General features: G+C 45.1%; 2 protein-coding genes across 3 annotated transcripts in view; one reads left to right on the top strand and one right to left on the bottom strand.

Moving 5' to 3' along the window:
* CDC45 (cell division cycle 45) overlaps window positions 1–12,677 on the top strand; it is a 31,802-nt gene that overhangs the window by 17,100 nt on the left and 2,025 nt on the right. The window lies entirely within an intron of this gene.
* Window positions 8,293–11,890, bottom strand: CLDN5 (claudin 5). Its single transcript, XM_031592829.2, has one exon. The coding sequence runs from the start codon at window positions 11,784–11,786 to the stop codon at window positions 11,136–11,138; it is 651 nt and encodes a 216-aa protein (XP_031448689.1). The 5' UTR covers window positions 11,787–11,890; the 3' UTR covers window positions 8,293–11,135.

Here is a 12,677-nt window from a genome sequence, read left to right as displayed (position 1 = left end):
TACAACTCCCTTTTGTGCCTTGGGAAAATCTCCTTCAGGCGAATGAAGCTGTTAAATATTTCAGGAAAGTGGGAAATAAGCAGGACTTTACATTTTAATGGAATTGGTCAGATCTGTCTTTTTAATGGAACTGGACTTGATCTGTATTTTTGAAATAGTGTCTTAGCTGGTTTACTGAACACTGTTTTATTATTAGGAATTAGTGAGTTACCTTATTATGCTTACCTGCTTTGTGCATATTTTTAGTTCATCTGCTTTGAAGGATGTCGGTGAGAAACTTCGTGCTTTTAAGATACTGCTATTTTGTATCTGCTATTTCAATTGTCAGAAACAGGTCCCTGTGAAGAGGTCAGGGCATTGCAGTGGTATGTTGCAGGACAAAGCTCTAAAGTGATGGTAAAGAACGGAATTCTTGGTCTTTGAAAGGATGTGTACTATGCATGCAAAACATACCAACACCAGCGCATGCTGCTGTTCACTGTGCTGAGGTCTGAGATGACCTTCATGGAACCCCACTGTGTTCCTCTCCCCGAATTATCAATAAGAAATTCAGTTAGGGCTCAATTCTGATTTCCATTGCTGTCATGATGGCAGAATAGTGCAACTTCTCCACTTCTCTCTATCCCTCAGTGAATCAATATTTTCTTCTACAACTACTGTTGTAGAAACAACACAAAACTATTTCCCTGCGGTCTTGTGATGCCAGTCTGCTCTCCAGGCTACTCAGGGGGTCCTGTAAATCTTAGCCTACTTTAAAAAGTTGATTAATGGAAACAGGATCTTGACCTTAACTATTGCAAAACTTGTGCTGTAATATAGTTCTGCAACTTGACACTTCAAATAGGAAGTTTGGTATTTTATAGCGTGTAGTTTAGAATAATTGTCTCCTAAATGGTTATGAATGTTATTCATTTATACTGTCTGTGTTTGATTGCCCCACTTAGATGCTCCTTGCTTCTAGGTTAAGTCAACATCCAGGTTTGATCTTGTGAGGAACTGAGGATTCAGGTAACTATATTGCTAGGCCAGGTCTCAGGACCTAATGTCAATAGTGGTATCCTGCATAGGGGGGTTTAGGCCTGTAAAGGCAGCATCTGTCACTTTTTACTTTCATTTTTTCACGTGACATAAGACTTACTGGATTTTGTTATAAAAAGTAGAAAGTTCTTTGTTTACAGCAGTCAGTATTCATTACCCTTTAGTTTTAATGACACTCTACAAGTGTATGCTCTCAGCACTGTGCCATTTCTGGACAGCGCTAGCCTTGAGTTTTGAAAAACCAAGCACAATGCTTTTAATACCTGTTTGGAATTTCCTGGATGTGTCATTCAAGGGAAGGAAATGTTCTCAAACTGAGACAGACTGAGAAAGAAAAAACCCGTATCAAATAATGCACTTTTCCTTGCCACCTGCTTGTTCTCTCTGCTCTCATGAGTTATTGCTATCTGTGTGTTACCTGTTTCTAATGTTAAGTTAAGCTGCCTCCCATTCTTCCTACTAGCAGTCTAAATCTCCCTCAAGGTAAGCATTTAAGTTTCTTTTTATTTTGTTGTTTGTTCACACTCATCGAAGCAGTATTTGCTCATGCATAGGAGTAGGTATACGGTTACCTGCTTTGCAAAGCCAGCGTGTGCTGCTTCATGAACATGAAGATGGGGGGAGAGTATTGTTTCAGCTGGTTCCACTTGCAGTGTAGCTATGTAAGTAGAATAGCCAATAGCAGTGTTAAGGATGGAGTAGTTAGAACAATAACTTAATGAACATATCCTCTGTGAGAGACTTTCTCCTTGCTAAAGCTGTTGAATTCTGACTCAGTCCTGCTGGCTTCTATTGTAGAATTCCCTTTAGCAAACTCTCTGGGCATGTCAAAGGGAAGCTTTCCAACTGCTGCGTACAAAACTGAGAAGAGAACCTGAAAAAAGACTGAAAATGACAGGGTGAAATACAAAAATAGAAAATAAAGACTAACAGGAAAAGAGTGAGTAACAATAGAGGGTGAGCAGTAAATCCGGCTTGCCTTTCTAGCTCAGGAAGGTGTCTTGAAATCTGTGTTTCGGGGCACCCACTGGGTGGTCATCAGAGCTCTTTTGAGTGTGTGAAATGAAATGGAAAACAATAGCTCAGCAGCAATTGCCTTTTTTCTTCTGATGAGGTGTTCCCTGAATTACCAGCATGACTCCTTCTTGATTTAGCAGTGAATACAGCCAGGCATTTCCTGAAACGACAGCACTACATGGTGCTATTAGAAATGCTAAGTGAAAGGTTCTGCTGTGAATAACGAAGGAAAGGAAATAGGATACAGGAGCATGTCCCACTGAACTGTCTCTGTAACAAAAGGGGGAATGAAATGTAGCACAGCTGCACAGGGGCCTATAAAGCCAGCACTAGAGTTCTCACCTCTTCTTTGCATAAAGGGATGATAGGAGGAAAAAGATCTGTTTGGAAGAGCAATTTATTTTTGGAATCCTTAGAAACTGATGCCAGCATTGTTTGTGTTCATCACTTGTCTTTTTTTCTCCTATTATCTGCTAAACTCTTTTAACTCAATCCTTCTCTATGTAGACTTCTCACTGGTAAATCTAAATATTGTTCACGTTATTGGCCAAAGTCCCATTCTGATTAGCCTCAATGTATGTTTCTGCTGTCTCCAAATAACCAGCAAGTGTTTCTTTTTCAGAAAAGATTTCTTGTCCTAACCTTTCAAAGAGGCGATATGGTTCCAAGAGTACTGCACTGACTTGCCAGAAATTACATAAAAATTGCCACACCTCCTCCTCCCCTGATTACAGCCCTTAGGAAAAAAATGTGATGACCTCTCATTTTTTGTTATTCAGCACATTTTTGTTGTCTTTCATTTAATTTTGAACTGTTTTCATTTCCTCCTCACCTTTTCCCTTCAGCAGCAGGGATGTTAGAAAGAGTGCCTCTGATTCAAGTGAAAAGGGAGATCCCAAAGGATATTAATATTGCAGATGAAGTAGTAATAACAAATTTTATCAGTGATTATGTTAGGTGAATAAGTAAGAGTGAGCAGTACCAAGTGTGTCAGTTGCAATCTACTTACAGCAACTTACGCTGTTTTTTTTTTTAATCCAATGTCCTATCACTTATTAATTACATCCTTTTGTTTTTAGGTCAAAAAAACTTGTCTGTTGCTGAGATGCATCTTAGCCCTCCAGCTGTCCAGAGCGCTGACAATGTCATGTATAGAATTATACATGCTATTTTCTAGTCTGTTTGTTAAAAATCTCCCTATTTTACCTTCTGTTTGAGAAATTTTTGGCCACTGAAACAGTCTGGTTTTAGTTCTACATTTTAAGTTGAGCTCTAATTTTATCTGCTCTGAGTATGTTCATTTGTTTGCCTTCCTATTTCTGTTAACCACTTATCAGTATGTGCTGTCTGTCTTCCCAGTAACACCTCCAGGAGAAGTTTAGTACTTACATGTGTGGTAGCATCTTACCCACCTTTGCTCATGGAAGCACTTTCAATATCTTTTCTTTTTCTCTTTACTCATCTGAGTTAAGACCCTTCTGTTTGATTCAAACTCATTTGCAAGATCAAAGGATGACGTTTGATGGCAACTTAAATCCTCTGCATCCTGCCTTGCTTGTGCCACTGTATGGTGCAGCAAGACAGTGGTTATGCAAAGAAAACCACTGCTTGTTTTTCTCACCCAGCTCAGTCTCTCCAGCCCGTCTGCTGCTTACCATGAGTCCAGTGCACAGGAGGGGCTCTCGGCTGCTGGACAGTGACAATCTCACTGCAGCTCCCATTCAAACCTGCTGAAGTTGCTAGAGAGTTGCATGCTCCATTGGTTTGATGCCTGCTTGTTCTCACCTTGCTGCTTCAGAAAGGATCTCTGCAATATGTTCCAATGAGTTTCATCCTTTGTACATTCTTTGCTTATTGCTCACTCTTTTCTGAGATGTTGTACTCTGGCTCTCTTTGGAGACTTCTCTGCAGCTTTGTCCATCTCGGTGTTTTTTTGGTACTTTCAGGGTTGTTGACATACCTGGAACATATGTGTGTCTGATGTGCCAATCCCTACCCCTTCATTATTGAAAGGACAAAATGTAATATCAGACCTGGCCAGGTTGGTCTAAGTAGTTTTGGTTCAGAAGGATTGCTGTTTGTCCTTTTACTTTGTACTGCCAAGTCCTGTGTAGCAACAGCTACTAAATCTGAAGTTCTCATTTCCATTTTGTAGCATTGCTCAGACTTGAGCAAGTATTCTGGGAAAAAAATTCTGCTGTTTATCTCTTCCCATCCTGCCTTTGCTGCAGACTTGTTTTCTGTGTACCAGTGGAATTCAGTACTAGCACTGTGAAGAACCAAAGGGCAACTTCTGCGAGGCTGGGGATAGATTTTGCAGACAATAATCAAACAAAATCACTAATTTTGTGAGAAGAGCAGGAGACAAAGAGATTGTTCCCACCACTAATCATCAGTCTTTAGGTCAGAGCAGCTGTTTTAACAAGGCCTTTGCTGTCTCATTTCATGCTGTACCACCCGATGGGACTAACTTTCCCTGAAAGGGTGCTTGATCCATACTGGGGTAGCAGTCCGAGATTGTGCTTTTGGAGAAACCATTTCCCTATCTCTGAAATGCTACTCTTATTTGATCTGTTGAAGTTCCTCTTCCATATCATATATAAGAATATAAGGGAATTGAGAATAGATACAAAATTTTAAAACCTTCAGTCTTGCATGTCAACATGGTTAAATGTCAACATGGTTAAATGTCAACAGTGTAACAAAAATAAAGTAGATGTAAACCATTTCAGAAACAAACGGTGAAATGTATTATGTTGCCTGGATCTTGGCAGTCATCTCTAGTGAAATAATAGGAGGAAATGATAGAGAAAAAAATGGTGAAATCATACAGCAGTCATTGGGTATTCATGTGAGTCTTCTGTGTTGAGATAATACTTTGGTTTATTTGTGTTATAGAATGAAAGATTGCTGTTATAATTGGAAACTGTAGAAGGTTTTGTAGCTCAGGCTAAAGGTTATCCAGGCTGCTGCAACAGATATCCTAATTCTAACAAAAGATATGCAGTACAGACAGAACATTGCAACTGGAAGGGTAATCTAAAAATATACAAAGAACAAGAATTTTGCCGTGCTAGGCACTTGTTAGAGCTGATAAGAATTGTGATTGTTGTTTTTCTGCTTGTTCCTTCAAATATGTGAAGCTATACTGAAACCGAATCATGCTGCTTTGAGATTTCACACGTGCTCTTGTCCGAGAGGGGATATTTTTCTTTCCAGAGTGAACTCTTGTGCCCAAGTAGCAGTGTGGAACTGATTCTAGTTGGAGTCTGAGAGTGAGAACAAAGTTCACAGGTGCCTATGTATAGTTTGATTAATTACTGGAGTATCTGGATATGACAGAGATCAGTGATACTCAGACCTCCGTCAGCTTACCTGGAACAAAGCTGTTTTTGGTGATGCTCGGTGCCTGGATAAGAGGAAACAGCTGCAAACTGAAACACAAGGAGTTCCATCTAAATATGAGGAAAATCTTCTTACTGTGAGAGTGACAGAGCACTGGCACAGGTTGCCAGAGAGGCTGTGGAGTCTCCTTCTCTGGAGATATTCAAAACTCGCCAAGTTGTGATCCTCTGTGATCAGAATCACTTTTGAGAGAGTTATCTGTTGTTTAAAATAGCTGGGTTTTACAGGCAAGCATTTACTTCTGTCCTCCACTGTAAATAAACACACACTGGATTGACTCATCTGTTCTGTTTGTGTATACCAGAGCACCTCCCTGCACCATGCAGGCAGCCTGGCTGGTACAGCCTGGAGAGCCCACCAGAAGAGATCCTCCCTGGACTTGGTGCCACAGGGAACAGATCCACCTCTATTGCTATCTGTAATAGCACCAAGGCCCTTTAAGCCTGTCTAAACCATACATATTTTGTCCTAAAGAGACAGCAAGTGGTGTGAATACACCTCAGCTGGGCTTTGGGAATGGAATATCTTGTGACAGCAGTGGACCTCTGGTCAATGAATGGCCTTTGCCATTTAAACTGCTCTGAGGAGGATAGGAGTACGAGATGCAGATCTTTGTATGTAATTAGTTTCTGCCTGGTTTTCTAGCTACTTGAAGACTGCTGTTCTGCCCTGGGTGTTGGAGGTCTTCTCTTAATTTACTTTCCTGTAGTAACATGAAATTGCCATTTCATGCTGACAACTCTGTTGGTCTTGGAATAAAGTGCATTTTTTCAGTTTCAAAAGCCATACCTCAGGACAATGTCAGAGTGCCTGAGCTGCGGCTGGAATCAAATGTGATGAGAAGACTGGTGCAAGCCTTGGGCAGATGCTTTAGATGTAACACATGTGCTTCCTGGGAAGCCATGCTACTTGTCACCTCTCTGTGCCACAGTTTGAGTTGAAGCTACGTGGTTAGCTCTGGAAGGAGGGGGAAGCTTGAAGTTGTAAACAAAATCCAAAAATGCCACAGACAAAAGACACTGTTAAAGTGATTCATGGCAGAATGTCTCAATTTGTGTTTAAGAAAAAGAAAAGGTGAAGCAAGGCTCGTGTAACCAAGCAACTGCAAAGCCTTTGCTGTTGCCATGGGAGGTTTTATCAATGACGCAGTGGTTGAAACTGTCCTTTTCTTGAAACTGAAGTCTGTGGTACGAAAAAGAAGAGGTTTTCTAGACAGACTGCTCCCTCCTGCAAAGAATCAACAAGAAGCAGACTGGAGCAGAGTCACACACACAAATATACACAAAGGTCTGATCACGATAAGAACAATAGAACATTGTTACTTCCAAAATAGAGCTATGAGACCTGCTTGAGGCTCTGCTTTGGGAACCATTTTTCTTCCACACTTAGTGTACAAGTAAAACAAATATAATGTTTGACTTGAAAAGAGGATTCAGCTGCTGTATTCTGACTGATCTAATGCAGCAGAAATATTTGCTGTATGTTACAAGGTGGACTTACAAAAACGAATCCTCAAGCAAGTACTTAATTATTTTCTTTTTTAGTACACAGAGCAACAATAAAAAGGATGTGTTGTGTGGGTATGTTGTGATTATGAATATTGCATGAATATATTGCTGAATATATGCAAAGATGTGACACTTAGTTGCAGCTTATGGCTTCTGTTAGGCAGGAATCTTATCAAGCATTACAGATGTATGGATTGGTCCCAGTTTGAAGAAAGTTGGTTTAAGAGATTATTTATTTGCATTTGTGCTTTGAAAGATGGCAAAGGATTAAGAGTAAATACCTCATACAGTATTTGACTGAGGAATAGATTTACAAATGCAAATCTGGAGTTATGGTGGTTTTTCGCTCAAGAGTAAAATGTTTCATTCCTGTTCCAAAGAGCAGATGCCCAACAAACATCTCTGTGCAGGAAAAGGAAACATTTCCTTAAACATCCTGCAGCAAACTTGACTGATGGAACTTCCTTTTCCCTCTGCCTGGTGCATTTCCCCTCTTTACACAGACAGGATCTAACCAGATTTGCAGGCTCTGAAGTGAGGTTACTTTCAAATCCATAACTGTGAAATGTTCCATTTAGCAGGACAAAGGCCAGGCCAGCAGACACCCTTCTTCCAGCCCAGTGTGTGCATAGCAGTAGGAGGGTAGTGAGGAGCTTTTGTTAATCTCAACCAAGCTGGCAAGAATGCTGCTAAATGAAGTCTTTGAAGATACTTTTTCTTCATTCTTAAAGCAACAGTTAGTTCAAGAGAGCATAAAAATCTTGCCAAAAATATCCATAAAATATTGAAAGACCTCCCTGGCAGTCATGTAACTTCAGCAAATTCCCCCACTAGTAATTAGTCTCTGCAGTTTCCTTTAACAGGCATTTTTTCACAGCTTCTGTTCTGATGCAACTGTGAAAATGCTTTTTCTCCAGCTTGAATGCACTTCTTGACAAAAATGGTTGGTGGAAAGGATTTAGGGTATCGGGTCGGGCTGGGCCCGATCCAAGCAGCAGTGGGCTTTTTTTCCCCCTTCTATTTTCAACTTGTAGGAATTGAAAGCTTAAAGGGTTTCATGCTTAGAGCTGCTCTCCAAGTAGTTGGGACTCAGTCCACTTCCTAATGTGCTCACATCACAGGGCCAACCGCTGCCACTCGCTCTTTTGTCTGAGCTCCAGTGGAGGCTGAGGTGCCCACTGCAGCACAAGGGCAGTTCCCATTTCCCTGAGGCTGAGCCAGCTCTGCCCCCAGCAGCAGAGGGGAAGGCAGCTCTGTGGACACCTCCCCATTACTGAGCCCAAACTATCCCCTGCCTTTCATAAAGAGCGACTCCTTTGGGGGGTTGGTTTAGATGTTTTTATTTTTATGTGAAATTATAAATACAAAATAAAAACAAATGCTATAGATCTTTATTTCCACTGGGCTGAGGTTCAGGCCTGCTCCTGAGTGCTTTCACTTCCTAAGCTTCGGGATCTTTGCTGTCGGAAAACAAACAGTGCAAAAGAAACCAATTTGCTCCCTGAAGCCAGTCATGTCAGTAGCAACGTCCACTGGGGTGGTTGTTCATTTTGTTCTTGTGAAGTGATGCAGTACATAAGTATACTGAAGGATGATATAAAATATGATTATTCTTTTGAATAGATGTTGTTGGACACTACCCTGTGACCTCTGTGAATTTTGACACATCAGCAACGAGTTACGTTTTGGACAAGATGAGGGTTTGTTTATTAGAACATACACAGTTAGCACTGGCTTCTTCTGTGAGCTCAGATTGTGGAGTTGGTTCAGATTTGGTTATCAGTGGACCCAGCCCTGCCATGTCATGGAACTAGCGAGAATTTTGGCTTGCTAAAAAAGATTCCATGTGAAGGTGCATGCTTCTGTCCTCCACCCCCCAGCATACCATTCTGCTTGGTTGGCAGATAGCAGTGCTGTCCACCACATGCCCGAATCCAGCAATACTTCGGAAGGCTTGGAAGTAGAGCCCCATGCAGGCCTATTGCCAGGGTGTGGCTTATTTGTAATTCTTCTGTTTGAGACAAATGCCATTATTTTAGCAGATCGCATCAATTTTAAATGAAGCCTGCAGTATTTAAGCTAATATCCATTGACTCTTCTTAGTCGACAGCAGAGGGCTGAGGGTGTTGTAACATGGCTGTAGGTAGGGGCTGGGTCACAGGAACAGTAGGACAGTAGCATTTAAAATACAAATAAAATAGCATTTAAAAAACAAATAAAGGCACCAAACCATAATAGCCAACTTTGGTAGGTTTCTTGCAGAATATATGCATTTAAATACATTTACAGTTTACAAGGTTATACTGTTTTAAAAAGTTGCACTGATGAAATATGGCATATTTCATTCTTGTACCAAAACTACATATCCCATCATAACAACTACATTTTAGGTTTTATTTAGCTGATAACTTATAAGAACTGCACCTCTCTGTAGAGCAAAGCTGATCCCGGACATACTGCGCTGCTTTCTGTTGTCTGAGTGGTTCAGACCCTGCAATGTGTTTAAAAACAAAAGCAGTTATCTTTGTAAGGGTAAATTTTGTGCTCAGCATTCAACATCAATGTTTCAGTCTCTCAGATCCATGTATGGACTGACACTGCTGGGGTTTTAAGTTTGCTAAGCAGAGCAAGAACAGTCGATGTAAATCTGTCACAACCCCCAGGAACGGTCAGCCTGTGCATGTCTGAGCATCATCTGTACTGTACGCGTCAGAGCGGAGCTGTGGGGCCGTGGGGAGCCCAGGGCTCAGCGCTGTGCTCTGAGGACTCGCAGCACAATTCCTCTCCCACTGTTGGCAGAGCTCCTCGTGGCAGGACAGTGCTGCACAGCCTGCAGCAGCATTCTGTCCTGACTTGATGCTACAAGGAAGGTGTTTTACCTTCCTGACAATTTGTGTGAGAGCACCGCATCACCCCTCTGACGCTTTTGTTGGTTTTGGTTGTTTTTTTTCTGTGTTTTTCTAGTGGGAAAGGTATGTGTTAATATCCCAGGCTGTGGTGAGGTTTAACAGCTCAGAAAGTGAGTTACATTGCCCAGAGCATCTCCCTCTCAGTCTGCAGCGCTACCAGGAGGAGCTGTGAGGGCCATAGGAGCATAACCTCCCACCTCCCCAGCAGTGCACGGTCTCAGTTGAGATATTTGGAGAAAGTCCTCTAGCATTTAATTTATTTGCCCGATCAATTAAATTAAGGCAAGTCATGTTACCAAAGTTACAGTGGGGAGCCGAGCATGTGTATGTCCAGCTGAGCACATGTGATTCAGAATTGGCAGCAAACAGTGCTCAGCAAGAAGGCCATGAAGCCTCTCACAGCCTAAGCATCAGGAGGGAGGGAAAGGTTTATGTTTCCAGTCCCCTGTAGTAGAGATGAGAGGCACGGCAGGATGCCCTGCTGGAGCTGGGGCATAAATATCTCCCAGGTCTCTGCATTTAGTCCTCCAGTAACTGGCGACGTGCAATGAGTTCATATTCAAGTACAAGAAGAACAGAAGCTGACGAAGAAGGCTGACGAAGAAGTGATGGAGAACCTGCAATAATGGGTTTTGTTCTCTGCTAAGCAACAGCAGCTATCTCAAATCACTTTCAAGTCTCAAAGGCGCACAGAGCAGCGCGCTTCTTTGAGGGCCCAAAACAATGGAACAAAATGACGTGCCTTTCTCCAGCCGATTATTTGCCTGCACGATTAAGGACCAAGGTTAGAGTTGTCTTTCAGATAGGAACCCGAGTTTAGTTGCCCACAAAGAACGAAAGGGAAACCTTAATCAGTTAAAGCCATGGCAGAAGTCAGTCAGCTGCAGGTTTGCAGGAGATAGAACGAAGAAGGGAAGCGTCTCCTCCCCGACGGGAACGCGCGACGGCCCGGCAGCGCGCAGAGAGGCACCAGCGGCTCCGCACCACTCCCGGCTCCGCTCCAGCAGCGCGGCGGCGCCGCCGGGCCGGGCAGCGCTGGCCGGGCCGGGATCAGGACCCGACGCGGCGCTCCGACGGAGAGACGGGCCGGCAGGACGCCGCTCTGCCCGCGGCCGTCGCCGCCGTGGTGCCGCGGCTGGGCGGGCTCCGGGATGGGCAGCGCCGCGGCGCCCGTCGGCCGAGCTCACCGCGGTCGCTCCCGGGCGGCAGCGCCGTCTGTCCGTGTGCCCGCACGGCCGGGCGGAGCGGGCGGCCCCGCTCAGACGTAGTTCTTCTTGTCGTATTCGCCGTTGGATGTGGGCCGCCGCGGCGCCGAGTACTTGACGGGGAAGGAGGTCTCGTCGCGCTGCGAGCAGGAGCAGCAGCAGATGAGGCAGCCCCCGAACAGCAGCAGGGCCGTGGCCGCCCAGCCGATGTACAGCGCGGCCCCCATCTCCCGCTTCTGGGACGGCGGCACGGAGGGGTCGTAGAAGTCGCTGATGACGATGTTGGCGAACCAGCAGAGCGGGACGAGGACCAGGATCCCGCAGAGGATGTAGATGGTCCCTCCGGCGATCACGATGCGGGACTTCATCTTGCCGGGCCGGATGCAGTTGGTGCACTGCGCGCCCACCACGGTCACCATGAGCGCCACCAGCCCCAGCAGCGCCACGATGACCGTGAGCGCCCGGCCCGCCTGCACCTCGGGCCGCAGCGCCAGGATGGAATCGTACACCTTGCACTGCATCTGCCCCGTGCTCTGCACCACGCAGTTCATCCACAGCCCTTCCCAGATGGTCTGCGCCACCACGATGTTCACGTCGATGAAGGCTGACACCTGCCACATGGGCAGCCCGCAGGCCAGGATCACCCCCACCCAGCCCAGGATGCCCAGTCCCAGCCCCAAAATCTCCACCGCCGCCGAAGTCATGCTGCCGTTGCTCTTCGGAAGCCCGCGGGGAAAGGACGGCGACTCCGCACCTCTGGCCCCGGCCACGACCGCCGAGCCGTTCCGAGCGCCGGCGGCCCCGGGCAGCGCTATATGAGCAGCCGCGGGAGCCCTCCCACCGCCCGCCCCGCTCGCGGCCCGGCCCTTCCCGCGGAGGGGGGGGCTCTGCCCGGCCATTGGCGGACGCGGTTCCCCCGCTCGGGGAGCGGGGCTCCGCGCTGCCGGCAGCCGCCGCTCCGAGGGCTCCCGCCCCGGCCGGGGAGCGCTGCTCGGCTCGCCCCGCACCCTGCCGCCCCCCGCTCCCGGCGGAGCTGGCAGGGAAAACCTGATGGATTTGGGCCGGTCGGATTTCTTCCTTTTAGTGCCGTTATTTCTGTACTCCTTATTTACTGATAAAGCCCACTGCTTACACTTTGCATGGCTCTTATCAAGGTGAACAGCAGCGTGGGTGACCCAGTTATCAGAGCCGAATTGATCCGTTCGTAAAAGACTAACCGGCCAGCACAAGTATTCACTGGGCATTGTGACAGGCAAAAGTGTAAGCCGACACTGCCAGGAATCACTCGGGAAATGAAAGAATTTTGTGTAATCAAGTTTGCGCATCATCTGTCTGTACCAGTATTGATGCTTTCAGCAAGGATAATTGCTGTTAGTTGCATCAGTTGAGAAAGTGATTTGGTGAAGCCAAGTACGAGGCATCCTAGTTAGGTATGTCACCATGAAGATTTCAAACTTCACTTTACTGTTTAACTGCTCAAGTACTTTACTGTTTAACTGCTCAAGTACATTTTGAATCTTCATGGCGTGTCAACAAATTTAGCATGAAAAAGAACATTTTTACAAGAGGTTCCATCAGTAGGCCACACATCAATA

The sequence above is a fragment of the Phasianus colchicus genome, chromosome 18, assembly GCF_987193195.1.
Source record: "Phasianus colchicus chromosome 18, bPhaCol1.hap1.1, whole genome shotgun sequence".
In the NCBI taxonomy this organism is placed as follows: Eukaryota; Metazoa; Chordata; class Aves; order Galliformes; family Phasianidae; genus Phasianus; species Phasianus colchicus.
Note: the sequence above shows the minus strand (reverse complement) of the source record. Positions and strands in the feature narration are given on the sequence as shown.

Excerpts from the sequence above, each read along its gene's own strand:
- CLDN5 (XM_031592829.2), bottom strand. The coding sequence starts at position 11,786 with ATGACTTCGGCGGCGGTGGAGATTTTGGGGCTGGGACTGGGCATCCTG.